This window comes from Phalaenopsis equestris, unplaced genomic scaffold, assembly GCF_001263595.1.
Source record: "Phalaenopsis equestris unplaced genomic scaffold, ASM126359v1 Scaffold000002, whole genome shotgun sequence".
Taxonomy (NCBI): Eukaryota; Viridiplantae; Streptophyta; class Magnoliopsida; order Asparagales; family Orchidaceae; genus Phalaenopsis; species Phalaenopsis equestris.
The window spans coordinates 38,221,959-38,239,282 of NW_018164444.1; the positions used below are offsets into that span (position 1 = coordinate 38,221,959).

A 17,324-nucleotide genomic window follows, 5' to 3' on the forward strand; every position below is an offset into this window, starting at 1 on the left:
ATATATATATATATATATATATATATATATATATTCACAGTTATGTTTGTTATTGTTTTTTTTTTTTTTTAGATATAAGGTCCCACGCGGTTGGTCAATTCTTATAATTTGAGCGAGAACATGTAAGATGAGTGAAGAAGGTAAAAAGAGATGGAGTTTCAGCTTGTCCTAATGTTTCCCTCTTTCTCCTTTTTTAAAAAAAATAAGGACCCTCCCATTTATATGCATCATAGGGCATATATCTTTATTATTGTAGGGCTATAAGAAGAAAATAAAATAAATAATATATTATTGGTCGTGCTAAATAAAACTTATATAAGATTTGTTGTTGAAAAGATATGACCATGGGTGTGATGCAGCTCATATATGGGCATACACAATGATGGGTTCGAGTCTCCGTTATTCTGCCTTCGAGATAACCTTGAAGGATCGGTAAATGAACTCGATAGTGAATCTTGACATGTGCAAGCAAGCTCGACAGATAAGCTTGATTTATATGGGCAAGCTTGAAGGAGGAAATTGACGAGCTTGCGAAAAAGCTCGATAAGTATGGGCGAGCTCAGCGCAGAAGCCTCTGGAGACCTAATGATAGCTATCACTTTGACAAGTACAATCTGTTAACCATAAGCCCATGGTGCACGATATTATTTATATTCCACAAAAGGGGGTCTGAGGAGACCATATTTAATAGGCTCAATGGCCCATTTACGTGTGGGCTTACTTGGTAAGTTTAAGAAGGTCATTTTATATGTAGAATGTGCATATTTGATATGTTTATATTTATTGAATGAGTGTTTCTATATATATAATGAACGATCATTCTTAAAACGAAAAATAAATTTTCATGTATATATTTTTGAAAATTTTACATATATCACATAATTTTTTGTATTTACATATCTATCACCCAATTTGATATTAACATTTATAGCACCTTCATTTCATAAATCTATGGATGAAAATGTATATTTCACCTTTTAAAATTAAATTATAGTGGAATTTTTTATGAGATATTAAGGATTTAATTGTTTTGCATGTAAATATGAATTTTTAGATGTTACATAAGTTAATACAGGAGACTTGTGTGGTATGTTGCTAACTGCTATATTTTAATGTAATAAAGACATTAAAAAAATTAAAAAAAAATGAAATTATATATGATAGATATATAAATATATTAAAATTGTGTGAGATGTAAGTAAAATTTTTAGGGAAATGCACATACATATCACTAATTTTAATTTATTAATAGTTCTCAGATAATAATGATACTAATATTTTTGATGTGATGTTAATAATTTGGGTGTTAAATATTTTACTTCAAAAAAGCGTCAGTGCAGATTCTGACGAGATCCAACGGTCTAAATTTTCGGTGGGGTGGGTGGGATGGTGGAGGGTGGAAGTACAATAAATGAGGGTCAGCTGGCAGAAGACTATGAGGCCCACTTATCTGAACAGTAATAGTCCTCCGAGCCAAAGACAAAGGTTGAAGATGATAGGATAAGACCAAAGAGAATGGTTGATTGATTCAAATCTAAACCAATCAGACTGAAACATGACAGATAAACATCTGAGTTTACCAATACACGAAAGCCAACCGAAGGCATTGACCTACCGTCCTGTAGATTCAATCTGAGCTTATCACTAACCGTCCTACAAACGCCCCCAACACTCCTCATCAAGACCAATAATTGACAGTCCAAAAGAGCATCATAATCATCCCAATGACTCCCCTCATCTAGGAATAAACTACCTATTGTGTTACAGCGATTCACCCACTGCACGATAACCTGATATCTTACTAAAAAGAGCTCTTCTTTTAGGGATTGAGCGCCAATAATATGAGTAGATCAACCAATCTACAAAGTTTAATCATCCGAGTCAATCCTATCAACCTGAAGCTAATCAAGCTCAACTGACATGCAACACTAACTCAACCTAATCAATATGATCGGCCTTGTTGAGCCAAAGCCATAGCAGCTCAACTAGCCAAGTGATAGTATGTATATCTAAATGCCCCCATTTTTTTATTAAAGAAAAGAATATTTTAATACTTTAAAAGGCCCGATGATATTCCAGTCTGCCGCGCACCACGCCAACTTCGTGCGCGCCGACGATGTTCTTCCACTTCTGATTCCCCTACAAAAACAGGGCTTCACCTTCTCCCCCAAATCCCCTCTCAGATGGACCATATCCAGAAGAAAATGTCGATCCGCTTCGCCCGATCCCTCTCCTTCCCCATTCCCACTTCCTCCGAATCTCACCCCACCTACCAAACCCGATCCATTAGCCTTCCGCCTCGTCTCCACCATCGTCGCCCAAATCGAGAACCAGATCGAATCCCTCCAATCCTGGCAGCAAAACCCTATCTCCTCTGCTTCCAGCATGACTAACTCCCTCTCATGGATCGCCGATGGCCTCTCCCGCATCGACCGCCTCCACTCCTCCTTCTCCGATCTGCTCCACCATCCCCAATCCCAAAACCCTACCCCTCTCCGCTTCCGCAGCTCCATCTGGCTCGATCGCCTCCTCGAAGACTCCCTCCGATTCGCAGACGAGCACGGCGGCTTTCGATCTGCGATCATCGCCTGGAATCAGCAGCTCTCCGCCGTACCGCGGTACGCCGGCGAGATGATGCGGCCATGGCTTCCGCCTCCCGCGAACAGAGGAAGACGGAGAAGCAGCTGCTGAAGTTGGCCGCCGAAGCGAGGAGCATTGGGCGGTCGGGTGGTGCGGGGCTCGCGTCGGGGGATGCGGAGTTGGCCGGCGTTGTCTATGAGGTGATTTTGGAAATGTTTGTATCCATAGCAATTAAATAATCGAACTATATATATTCAGTATAGAGGAAAACAAGTTTGATGTGACATCTGGAAAAGCTCTTTTTTTAGTTACTTTAGGCTAATTGACAAAATATTACATGATTTCTTTTTTCTTAAAATAACTAACCCGATAGCTCTACTATAGGAGAAATATTGCACCTGAGTCCACCTGAGTCCACCTGAGTCCGGACTCACCTCTCTATCATGTTCATTGTGTGAGCACATTTATCCAGACTTCGGACATAATATTTTTTCTAATATAGACATATATTTTGGTGGGTTCACTTTTATTCTGATTTTAAAGTTCGTGTCTTTTTATTTATAATTTCATAATCAGACCAAATAGAATATGTAAAATTTTAAACTTAGAACATCAACATATATAATAGTAATAATAATAACCACCACCTCTAAAGCTTGTAATCTCAACCTATATCTATGAGACTCGGCCATTAGGCAAGCCAGGCTTGCCGAAGGTTGGGCGGCTTATTCAGACTGTGAAGCGGGCTTGGGACCAGTGGGGCTTATGAAATTTCTATTTTTTCATAGCCAAATCCGTCCGTTAACTCGTCAGGCCACCTGCCCAATGTCCAGAGCTCGTTGTTCATAAATGAAGGGCTTGGACTTTGGATTCCCTCCAATCCTGTTAACTTAATTCAGTATAAGTTCACCTCTTTTCTAAGCAAAGCTCCGTATCTTTTTCATTTTTTTTTTAAAATTTAATTATACTTCATGAAACTCACATGAAGCTAACAGGTGACAATGGCGACTGCCGCAGCATCGGCGGCCGTGTTCGCCGGCATAGCTATGCTCGCATCTGCAGCGGTGGCGGGGTTGTCGACGGCCGGTTTGTCGCCGAAATGCGTGGTGGGGGCGATGCTGTGGAGGTCGGCGGCGTTCAAGAAGAGGGTCGAGGAGGAAGGTGAGAGGTGGAGGGAGAAGGCCATGGAGAAAATGGAGGCTGTGGAGAACTCCATTTCTGAATTGGAGGTTTGGAGCCACAGAGTTTTTCGCAGAATGTTGAACACTAGAGTCTTCCTTCTCAATGCTCAAACCCCCGCACTTGAAAATGAGAGATTTTAAAGGTTAGTTTAGCTCAAAAGATGTTCTTTTATACGTTTGATTAATTATTATTATTATTTTTAATTTTGTTTAATATTATTTTATAATAATATTGAAGTAGTTAAGTGTCAAAATAGTTTCTGACTATTTACAGTTGATCTTATCCTAGAGTTTATAGAAGTGTCAAAATAGTTTCTGACTATATACAGTTGTTCTTATACTAGAGTTTATAGAAGTGTCAAAATAGTTTCTGATTATTTTAAAATAAATTCTAATAGTCTTCAACAGAGATTATTTTATATTTTTATAAACTCTAAGATTATAAAACGAGCCTACGAGTAAATAGTATGAGATTATTTCAACATTTAACTCAATGCTATAATAATTCTAATGTTGCATAACATTGAGCAAAATATTGCTGAATTGACGCCTTACCTTGCTTTTACTCTTTCAAAACAATGGGGAGCTCAGGAGGAATACAGTTTGGAAAGTGATGAGAAATAAAAATACCAAACGTGCGTATTTACTATGCTCGGCTATCTTGATCTGGCCAAAAATTGTTATAGAAAATAAACTTACCTTTTATTTTCAAGCTTTAACTTTTAGAAGTACAAAAATGTAAAATTTTACAAATTAAAGAAGACTAAAATTTAAATAACATTGACGAAGAAATCCTCCTACAAAGAACTGTGGCATCATTTTCTGGAAAGAGTTTACTCTATCGTGACTGGCTGTCCGCACATACGACCACTCATATGTAATATTTTCTCCCATTTTCAGGATGGAGTGGATTGAGAGCTCTCATGTTAAAGAAATTATGTTAAGAAATTATGTTAGACATTTCCATCCATAAATAACCTATGATTTTACTTTAGTATTAGATTAACTATGTAAGACATTTTGTTAAATAACCTATACTCTTACTTTTTGTTTTCATATTAATCATAGACTTCTTTTTAATTCCTAGTTGATTGAATATTGGTATCAATGCTTGTATTTATGATGATTCACTCAAAAGTAAAAGAATTTATTATTTAATTCCTTTTTTCTTTGAGCATGTTAATAGTGAAGATTACTTATTAATAGTACTAAAATAGAAAAAGGAAAAATTACGTACATAGCGCACAATTCTTATGTATTTAAAGATCTGACACCTAAACTTTCATATTTACATGTATAGCACGTTGGTGCTTTAAACCTATGCATGAAAGGTTTATTTCACTTTTAAAAAGTGATAATAAGGTTATTTTTTATGTGATATATTAAATATTTGAGTGTTATTCTTGTGAATAAAAAAGCTTGGGCATGAGATATGTAAATACATGAGAATTGTGTGCTTATGTATGAAAATGCCCCTAAAAATTATCCCACAAGATTATGCCAAATTCATGAACTTCTGTGTAGTATAAGATTTCTTTTGCTTCTAATAAATCTAATGAATCAATATGCTACAAAAATAAAAATTCAAGCTAGTGTAAAAATTATTATAAACTTAACACTTGTTATCTAAATATTTCTCACCTTAACATCTAAGCATATTATAAGAATATCCGATTGTTAGAATCTTGTTGAGCTTCTACTGCTCACTTTAAACTTTTTTCTCTAAAAGTTATCAACTAATGTTCACATGTTGTTACTTTCTATCAATCGGATGAAGAGAATCCATATATTCTATATCTAGAGTTTGTGCCTCTTTCAAAATAGATCTATGTAATCCTCGGTCAAATGCATCTTTGTGTTCTACTATTTGCATTACTTTTATATATAATTGTAAGAGATTGGTTGAAATCGTCAACCTTCCTTGCCTTCTTAATTATGTATAAGATGGTAAAGTATTAGTCATTATAGCCTTTATCTTCTTCTACACCTCCTTCTACTACCTTCATCCCCATTGTCATTTGAGTGAACGACTAACTCAACTTGCTCTTCTCCTCTTCTTGCTTCTCTTTATATGTAGAATTTAGGAATTTGAATTTCTATTTTAACATTGTTTGAATATTCTCTAGTTTAATTAGGTTACTGCTCAAATCTTATATAATAATATAAGATAATTTTAATTTTTCACAATAGAACATTGATTAACTCACAAGTAATAATGTCTGTGCATCATTTCAAACTTCTCCTAAAAAAACAGAGTGCTAACTTCCTTCCTTATAACTTTAGCTAAGATCGACTGCGACGGAATATATATAATAGACTTATAGTTATTCACCATATTATCTAAACACTTTAGTGTACAATAAATAATTATTAACATATGAGAAATTGATAATTATTTTTCTACTACTCGCATCACTCTTATATACATTTATAAGAGATTGATTGATATCCTTAATCTTCTAAATTATATATAAGATGAAAATGAATTGTCCTTATGGCCTCCATCTTCCCCTACACCTCCTACTTTTGTTACACTTCATCCCTAATGTCATTTGAGTGAACAACTAACACACTAGCAACCATCAACTTGCTCTCCTCTTGCTCCTCTTATGTATATATAAAATCATGAACAAGGCTAAGAATTCCAATTTATAATTCAATCCTGTTTGCATATTCTCTAGCCTAATTAGGTAACTCTCAAATCCTATAGAATAACAAAAAGACTACTTCGATATTTCATGATAGAAAATTGATTAACTCACGACTAACTCTATTTCTACCTCATCCCATACTTTCTCATAAAAAGGAGGGTATTAACTTTCTTGCTGATAACTTGTGCTAAGATTGTTTGTGCTTGTGTATATATAATGGACTTATAAATATTCTCCATATCATATCAACAATTTAGTATACAATAAATAATCATCATCAATGAATAAACTAGGAATTGATAATCTACCATATAAATATTTTTCCTTTATTTATTTGAGATGATGACATGCACTAATATCTTTATCCATCAATGATAATAAGAATCTTTGTTGGTAAGCAACTTGTTTCTCTTCCAACTCGAAATATCTAGTCATATCTCCTTAAGAAACACAATACATCTCCTCCTTATAAAGAAGTATAATCTAAACTATTAAATATCTTCTCCAATCTCAAACCCAATGATCAACTCAAACTCAACAATGCTTAATATTATGCAATTGCCAATAATGTTGAATGTACACAATAAAGTATTTTTCACCCTTATCATCACAATCCATCCTCACTAATAACTAATGAATCAAGGGCCCAAAGAACTATAATTCGGGATTAAAGACACAAAGAGCTAATTTAAGGGGATGTCTGACTTTGACATAGAAATTATCAACCTCAAATTGCCTAGCAATCTTCTTTGTCGCACTTCTAGCTTAATATTTAACCCAAACAATACATGCCTCTTTACAGGTGTTATTAAATTAGGCAGCAATATACTTTGCAAAATAGTTAAATGGGACACTTCCAAAAAATACAACGAGGGAACTTGGTAAAAACTTTAACATGGTTGAAGTATTTTTAAATAATGACCATAATATTTAAACCTCGATCAAACATTTTTTTGCTCTGATAAAAAAATATTAAAGCTATATTCAAATCATATTCAAACCTCATTTTAACCACATACAAATAATGCTCGACACATGTTCAAACTTTAATTGAACTATAATCAAAATATGTTCTAACTATAATAATAAATCATGTTTAAACTTCATTCAAACCTTTCTTGAATTTAGTTTGAACTTCTTTCTAACCTGACCCGTTATCTGAATCTTCTTCGAATAAAGTTTAAAGGTTGTTCAAACTTTGTCCGAATTTGTTTAAAATACTAAAAAAGTATTTGAAGCATCCTCGAATATTGATCAAACATATATTGAGCATTAATTGAAATTTATTAACTAATACAAATAAGATTCAATCAAAGCTTGATCATGATTGGAAAAAAAGGTTTTTTTTTATGATTAAAGTCTTTCTAGGTTATGGCTTAATAAGTTTGAAGAATCTTTTTTCAAGTCGTTAATTTGAATACATTCATATAGTCACATTGGCTTGTGAATGAACATTCTACCATCTTAAGACCAGTATTCTTTTAAAATTGAAATTTAAATGTAAGATGTATAATTATGAATTTTAAATGTAAAAAAAATATAATTATTTAATAATCATGAATTTTCCTTAAAATTAATTGTGGGTTCTCGGTCGGCGATATGAACTTGAATTCTAAGCATATTTGGGGAGTTGGACTCGTCAGTGACTACTTTATGCACCCCAATCGAGAACAGAGTTTTCACTTCTACTACAAATTATATTTAAATCAAGCTAAAAGACAGTAAATTCAATAATAAAAAAATATATAAAGAAATGGACAATAAATTATGGAGATAATTACATGCGGTTCATCCAAAACATTGATAGTAATAAATTAATCAATTTTTTGAGCTACGGATAGATATATTTATACGCGTCACAATTAAATTATATATATATATATATAAGTTTGAGTTTTACGATAGAGAGAATTTGATAAAAGGGTGAAAGAAGGGAAAAATTATTCCATACGGACTGATGCATGCGGTGTCCGATCCTGGCCGTAAATCACGGTGATCTACGGTCAGGATCGGACACCGCATGTAAAGATGTATTCTCTACACGCGGTATCTATACATAATAATTTCTCTGAAACAAAGTCATTATTTGGTAAATAACAAGTTTCTGATTGTTATCACATAAAGAAAAATCAAATCATTTATTATATATAATGACTCCTGCACAGCATTTAGATCACTTTTCAACATGGGGGGGAAACGGAACCTTCCCTTCGCATGCTTTAAATCTCTTCGTCTTCTACTTTTGCTCCGTTTCCACTGCTCGCCTCCTACTCATTTATAGTGGTTCTATCTTCTGATTCCCATCTATTGAGTTCTGCAATGATTCCAGGAACTAGCCTGTGCACGGAGACTGCTGAGGATATGTTCTGCTTCCCATCGGAGGAAGAATTGGTCGCTGAACAAACGCGTGAACATGGTATTCCCGATATGTTCGGTTACTCAACAACGATGGCATCCGACTCCCTCTGCGCTGGGTTCGGGGAACGGTTTTATCATCCACTCGCACCCGAAGAGAATACATTCCAATTGCAAGGAATGTTCCCTGCCGCCGCACTTAATTTCGCAAAGCTCAAAGCAAGAATAGAAGCCAGAAATGGAGATACTGATGCACTGAATGAGATCTTTGCGAGAATGTGGGGACTAGACTCAGGCATGGTGTCAAAAATACCACCCTTACACGTAGAGGGGACGGACTCACAGCCCAAGCACCATCGACCCTATCCATGGGAGAAGTTATTACGCGATGTACTAGCGTCGAAGTCGTCAGCATCTTCATCGGGACGATATTCGTCCCTCGGGTTCGCAATGGCTTCACGAAATGATGATCACCTGATAGACGAAGTGATCAAGACGGTGGGTGAAGACTTGTCATCATCCATGAAACGTATGGCTGACATCGTGTCTCGAGAGGCATCGCAGGCGGTGACGCGAACTATTGATCTATTGTTAGAGCACAATAAAGAGCGCGCCAAATCAGCGAACCAAGACGCTGAAGATTACGCCAATCCACTACGGTCTCGGATTTCTAATGCATACGAGGTCCCGAGATATAAGGCAGTAGGGAGTTCCATCAATCGCGGGATTTCGTCCGAATACATGGGGCCAGGCCACTATGCTGATATAACTAGTCATGAAAGGCCACGACGGTTCCGCGAGGCTCCAACGTGCATGCGACTGGACATAGCGGAAGTGTTGAATCTAGCTGCGTACATAACGACTATATCTTCAGCCACGAAGCCGTACGTATATATGCTGATGAGAAGAGTACAGGATCCACATGACGGATTCTCGCCAAAGCTTGCTGTAAGATTGAGGAGGGAGTATCTATATGACAGTCCAGCAGTAAGGGAACTTGGTCCATATTTGCTAGGCCATGCATTCATCAGCAACGTCGATTTGATCTTACACAATATGACCACGCTCTCACATTGGGCTGATATGGCGGTGAAAGAATCTATGTGGGTCTACCTCAATCGAAGATGTCGGATTCGAAGGTTGTGTCCAGTGTATGGTGGGTGGAAAGACTTGATCATCGCATTACGCGAATTGCCTGAAGGATGGACGATATACTACTGGATGAGGATATCAATGGGTAAATTTCATCACAAGACATCAAATGGCATACTGGCGCCTATTGCTGCAGGAGAGGCAGTTGATCTACTGACAATGATCATTAAGGGGGTAAGATCACGGGCAAAATACTGGTCTGCATATTATACCGCAGAGTATAAACTAATTAAAGACAGAATTGCTTTCGAAAATGATCGCATTAGGCGACACGACCCTGAACAACCTGATCCAGATGAAATTCAACGCATAGGGCGATATATACCGCCACATCAGAGGCCACTAACTGATCTCGAACACATGTACGAAGCGGATGAGGTGTTTGGTCGTTCTGGCTCGTATGGAGCCGAGCAATATCAATGCATGGTCGAAATGCAAGCCAAATCAAAATTCTTCAATGCAGTACAAGCTTTTGCTCATGGTTCGCATGTTGTCATCGGAGTCAGCAATGAAAACATGTGCGAGATGCTAGTAGAATTCTATCAAGCGAGATGGTACAGCCTGCATAAACGAATTAAGAAAGCCAAATCACGTGGCGGGGTGTTTACACTTGGATCGGTGCAACTACCAGATCACCCATGGGGCGATTTAGTACAAGACTTACCCGAATCCTACCATGAAATGCTGCAATTCACTATGAATCTTGATCCTGCAGGTTGGACTCTACCTCCTGACTATCTTCAATCTATATTCCGGAAGGGGATATCTGAGCTTTGGTCTGACATTTGTACCGAGATAGAACAAGTGATGGCTTATCTTTATGAGATTGAATCGGGTGCGGTAGAAATACAGGACGAGATTCTAGCCGGAGAATCCTCTGTCACATGCTTCCTTGACATTAGTACCACCAATTGAAATCCCAGTGCAAGGATATATGCCTCCTTATCAAAAATCGTACATCTTGTAGCACTACTATAGTCTAATTAGTAGATTATAATGGCGGCAACAGTCATGCTATATATATATATATATATATATATGAAAAGATGGATTTCGTTTTTTTTTTAATCTTAACTTTCGATCGATTAGATTTGGGGTTTGGAATTAGACAGCTTTGGTTCACCGTCTTGTCTTATCTGGAATGATGAACATATACAATCCATTTGTTTGGGTGATAGTTCGATAGGCCTAGCACATCATGTTTAGAGCAATCATTTCCAATCATTGTTTAGCAAATCACATGAATAAGTGGAAGACAGGGATTACTAAGGTGTCTTTTCTTTATTTAAAATATAATTAATAAATGTATAAATTATATAGAATTTCTCTAAAATTCTTTAAACATCAAAGAAAAGCCCTGGAAATGAAAAGAAAAATACTCCAAATTCAGAAAAAATGAAGGAAAAAAATATGGAATAGAAATTGACAATGATTAGTAAAATATTTTGATAATTAAATAAACTCTTTCAATCACAAATAAACAAAATAAATTTAGAAAAATTACAAGAAACTCAGAGAATGTTTAAGTTAAATCTTATGAACCTCCTGTAATTTTCTTTAGGAAAGTGTAAATTTTATCAATAAATGACAATGAAAACAAATAAAAAATAAATTAAAACTATAGATAATAAAATTATAAATAACATTTTAAATAAAATAAAATCAGAACATTCATTTTATTCTCTAAAATAGTAAAATATTCTTTTGCCAATAAATGAACCATTAAAAGTAGTATATCTATATTTTACTTTTAAACTATCATAATCAATCAAATTGAAATGAAAATGAGTTGGTTAGTGCCCCAATAAAATAAAAATCAATTGTCACTCATGTATGAAGGTTTTATGAACAAAAGCTCAATCTGTAAAATTGCCTTTGTTGAGCAAAAAAAAACTAAAAGAAATCAAGAGGTCATCCGCTTAAACTTAGAAATCACACTAAAATTATTCCTAGTTGATTAAAAAATTGGCAAAAAAAGAATCATAATTAATTTGCCCTATACACACTCAATACATTCATAAAATATATCTGTATATATTCACAGTTTTGTTTGTTAAATTTTTTTTCAGATGTAAGGTCCCGTGTAATTCATGAAGTCATAAAATGAGGGAGAGAACTCGTAAGATGAGTGGAGAAGGTGAAAAGAGAGAGTTTCAACTTGTGTATGTCACGCCTAATGTTTTCTTGTCTTTCATCCTTTTTTTAGAAGAAATAAGGACCCTCTCATTTATATGCATCATAGGGTATATATCATTATTATTGTAGGGCTACAAAAAAAAAAGATAAAGAAATAATATATTATAGGTCGTACTATATGAGATTTGTTGTTGAAAAATATATCATCGTGGGTGTGTTGCACCTCATATATGGGCATAGACAATGATTGGTTGGAGCCACCTTGAAGTGTCGTTAAATGGACTTGACGGTGAATCTGGACTTGTGCAAGCAAGCTTGGCAGAAAAGCTTGATATATATAGGCAAGCTCGACGGAGAAGCATGAGAAGTAAGGCCGAGCTTGGCGGAAGAGCTTGATAAGTATGAACGAGCTCGACACTGGAGCCCGTGAGATCCTCTTGAGAAGTAATCGTAGCTATCACTTTGATATACGTGATTGGCGACCATAAGCTCAACGTGCACAATATTATTTAGATGCCACAAAAAGGTTCTGAGGAAGCCATATTTAATACGCCCGATGACCCATTTAATTGTGGCTTAAATGGGCTTACTTGTTAAATGTACAATCTCCATATTTCATTTGTTTATAGTTATTGAACGAGTGTTCTCATGATTTAAGCCCAATTTAAGATGTTCATCTTGTCATATATATATATATATATGCTTATTTATTTAATAGGACTCGTCAAAGGCTATTATACGAGGAGTACCACCTCCTTAAGGCCAATTGTGTCAGGGGAGATTTGAAACCCCGACCTGAGGGTCTTACACCGTGAATGTCAACCAACAGGCCCATATATATATTATATATATATATCACATAACTCTTTTCTATTTACATATTTATCTTTGAAATTAACATTTATAGCACCTTCATTTCATAAAACTATGAATGAAAATGTATATTCACCTTTTTTTTAATAAATTATAGTGATAATTATGTGTGATATTAAGTATTTGAATGTTATGTTATGCATGTAAATATGAATGTTTAGATGTTGCATAAGTTAATGCATGAGGTATGTATGCAAGTGCTCCTATATTTTAATGTAATAATGACATCAAAATAAAAAAATATGAAATTTTATATGTTAGGTATATAAATATATTAAAATGGTGTGATATGTATGTAAAATTTTTAGGGAAATGTGCAGACATTCACATAATTTTAATTTTTTTAATAATTATTCAAAGATAATAATGGTAATATTTTGATTTGATGTTAATGATTTGAGTGTTAAGTATTGGACTATTAAAAATGTGTCAGCACGGATCAAGAGGAGATCCAACGGTCTAGAAAAAGGAAAGTGCAATACAGGAGGGTCAGCCGACAGAAGTCTATGAGGTCCACTTATCTGATCAATAATAGTCGTCTGAGCCAAAGACGAAGGTCGAAGATGCCAAGAGAAGAACAAAGAGATTAACTGAATGATTCAAATCTAAACCAATCAGTCTAAAACAAGACAGATAAGCATCCGAGCTTACCACTACAAGAAAGTCGACCGAAGGCATTGACCTGCCGTCCTATAGATTCAATCTGAGCTTATCACTAACCATCCCACAGACGCCCCCAACACTTCTCATCAAAACAGATAATTGACAGTCCAAAACAACATCATAATCATCCCAATGGCTCCCCTCATCTAGGAATGAACTATCTATTGGGTTACCGCGATTCACCCCCTACTCAATAACCTGATATCTTACTAAAATGAGCTCTTCTTCCAGGGATTGAGTGTCAACAATATGAGTAGATCAACCAATCGACAAAGCCTAATCATCCGAGTGAGTCCTATCAACCAGAAGCTAATCAAGCTCAGTTAACGTGCAGCACTAACTCAACCTAATCAATCTAATCGGCCTTGATTATGTCAAGCCAAAGCCATAGTAGCTCAACTAGCCAAGTGATAGTATGTATATCTAAATGCCCTGATTTTTTTATTAAAGAAAAGAATATTTTAATACTTTAAAAGGCCCGATTATATTCCAGTCTGCCGCGCACCACGCCAACTTCGTGCGCGCCGACGATGTTCTTCCACCTCTGATTCCCCTACAAAAACAGGGCTTCACCTTCTCCCCCAAATCCCCTATCAGATGGACCATATCCAGAAGAAAATGTCGATCCGCTTCGCCCGATCCCTCTCCTTCCCCATTCCCACTTCCTCCAAATCCCGCCCCACCTACCAAACCCGATCCATTAGCCTTCCGCCTCGTCTCCACCATCGTCGCCCAAATCGAGAACCAGATCGAATCCCTCCAATCCTGGCAGCAAAACCCTATCTCCTCCGCTTCCGGCATGACTAACTCCCTCTCATGGATCGCCGATGGCCTCTCCCGCATCGACCATCTCCACTCCTCCTTCTCCGACCTCCTCCAACATCCCCAATCCCAAAGCCCTCTTCGCTTGCGCAGCTCCATCTGGCTCGATCGCCTCCTCGAAGACTCCCTCCGATTCGCAGACGCGCACGGCGGCTTTCGATCTGCGATCATCTCCTTGAATCAGCAGCTCTCCGCCGTACGCGCCGCCGTGGCAGCTCTCCGCGGTACGCCGGCGAGATGATGCGGCCATGGCTTCCGCCTCCCGCGAACAGAGGAAGACGGAGAAGCAGCTGCTGAAGTTGGCCGCCGAAGCGAGGAGCATTGGGCGGTCGGGTGGTGCGGGGCTCGGCGTCGGGGGATGCGGAGTTGGCCGGCGTTGTCTATCAGGTGATTTTGGAAATGTTTGTATCGATAGCAAGTAAATAATCGAACTATATATACACATTATAGAGGGAAAAAAAGTTTGATGTGACGTCTTGAAAAGCTCCTTTTTTTTAGTTACTTTTGGCTAATAGACAAAATATTGCTTGATTTCTTTTTCTTAGAATAACTAATGTGATAGAGAGGAGAAAATATTCCACTCTCGTTCGGCTGTATCACGTTCATTGTCCATTGTCTGTATCATGTTCATGATCTGGACGCAATTATTTTTTTTCCGGACTCTTGACGTAATATTTTTGCTAGTGTGGACATATGTTTCGGTGGGTTCAACTTTTATTCCGATTTTGAGGTTCGTGTTTATTTTACTTATAATTTCATAATTAGGCCCATGAATAGATAGAATATATAAAATTTTAAATTGAGAACATCTTGATTCTAATAATAATGATAACCACCTCTAAAGCTTGTAATCTGAACCTTTATCTATGAGACTCGGGGCCATTAGGCAGGCCAGGCTTGGTGAAGATTGGGCGGCTTATTCAGGTTGTTATGAAGTCAAACAAGGCTTGGGCCAAGCGAGGCTTATTAAATTTCTATTTTTTTATAGCCAAATACGTCCAATACTCGTCAGGCCACCTGCCCAATGTCCAAAGCTCGTTGTTCATAAATGGACTTTGGATTCCCTCCAATCCCACTAACTTCAATATAAATTCACTTCTTTTTCTCAGCAAAGCTCCGTATCTTTTTCATTTTTTTAAATTCAATTAAACTCCATGAAACTCACATGAAGCTAACAGGTGACAATGGCGACTGCCGCAGCATCGGCGGCCGTGTTCGCCGGCATAGCTATGCTCGCATCTGCAGCGGTGGCGGGGTTGTCGACGGCCGGTTTGTCGCCGAAATGCGTGGTGGGGGCGATGCTGTGGAGGTCGGCGGCGTTCAAGAAGAGGGTCGAGGAGGAAGGTGAGAGGTGGAGGGAGAAGGCCATGGAGAAAATGGAGGCTGTGGAGAACTCCATTTCTGAATTGGAGGTTTGGAGCCACAGAGTTTTTCGCAGAATGTTGAACACTAGAGTCTTCCTTCTCAATGCTCAAACCCCCGCACTTGAAAATGAGAGATTTTTAAGGTTAGTTTAGCACAAAAGATGTTCTTTTTTATAAGTTTGATTAATATATATATATGGAAATTTACATAAATGCCATATAATTCTTATTTATTTGCATTTGCAACACAGTTTGATAGTTTCATTTATAATACTCTGGTGTTCTAAACTTTACATAAAAAGATGTATTTCACTTTGTCAAAATTCAAAAGAGATGTTATAGATTTTAGTGTCATAACAATGTTGGCGTGTTAAACATGTAAATATATAAGAATTGTGTGGTATATATGTAAATGCCTCGAAGTTGGGGGTTGTCTTGATTTGGCGAAAAATAGTGATAGAAAATAAGCGTACCTTCTATTTTCAAGCTCTAACTTTTAAAAGCATAAATTTGGTCAAATTTTACAAATTAAAGAAAACTAATAATTGAATAACATTGACGAAGAAATGCACCTTCCGAGAATTGTATCATTTTATGGAAAGAGTTTACTCTATCGCGACTGGCTGTCCGCACATACGATTATTCATATGTAATATTTTCACCCATTTTCAGGATGGAGTGGATTGAGAGCTCTAATGTTAGAGAAATTATGTTAAGAAATTATGTTAGACATTTCCATTTATGTTAGACATTTCCATAAATAACCTATGATTTTACTTTAGTATTAGATTAATTATGTAAGACATTTTGTTAAATAACCTTACACTTACTTTTTTATTTTTACTTTAGTGTTAGACATTTCAATCAATTTATTATTTAGTTCCGTTTTGTTTGAGCTTGTTAATAGTGAATTAGGAAAAATTACATACATGGCACACAGTTCTTATGTATTTACAGATCTCACACCTAAACTTCCATATTTACATTTATAGCACTTTGATGCTTTAAACCTATGCACGAAAGGTTTATTTCACTTTTACAAAGTGATAATATAACTATTTTTTATTTGATATATTAAATATTTGAGTGCTATTCGTGTAAATAAAAAAACATAGGCATGAGATATGTAAATACAAGAGAATTGTGTGCCATGTATGAAAATGCCCCTAAAAATTATCCCCCAAGATTATGCCAAATTCATAAGCTTTTGTGTATAAATTAATACTTGTTATCTAAACATTTTTCACCTTAACATCTAACCATATTATACAACAACAACAACAACAACAACAAACCTTAATCCCACCATGTGGGGTCAGCTACATGAATCCTTTTTCTCCATTGCGTCCTATTTAGTATCATATTTTCATTTAGTTCTATCATTTTTAATACAACACAAGTCGAATCTAAAACATCTACTCTCCTAATCGGATCAACATCTAACCATATTATAAGAGTACTAAATTGTTAGAAGCCAGCAGTCCACCTGACGTTTGAGCTACACAATAAAATTTGATAAAAGTGAGAAATATGAACCATGGATTTTG

The 17,324-nt window shown here is 36.3% G+C and overlaps 1 protein-coding gene and 1 pseudogene across 1 annotated transcript; both read left to right on the top strand.

Annotated features, from left to right (window-relative positions):
• Nucleotides 1–2,067: 2,067 nt before the first annotated feature.
• LOC110018106 lies at nt 2,068–8,770 on the top strand. The gene is given in 4 exon segments (XM_020715351.1): nt 2,068–2,605; nt 2,608–2,780; nt 3,576–3,904; nt 8,742–8,770. Coding segments are annotated over 3 exon segments (1,038 nt in total). The 3' UTR covers nt 3,903–3,904; nt 8,742–8,770.
• Nucleotides 8,771–14,073: 5,303 nt separating this feature from the next.
• On the top strand, nt 14,074–15,930 carry LOC110018114 (annotated as a pseudogene).
• The last annotated feature ends 1,394 nt before the right edge of the window (nt 15,931–17,324 follow it).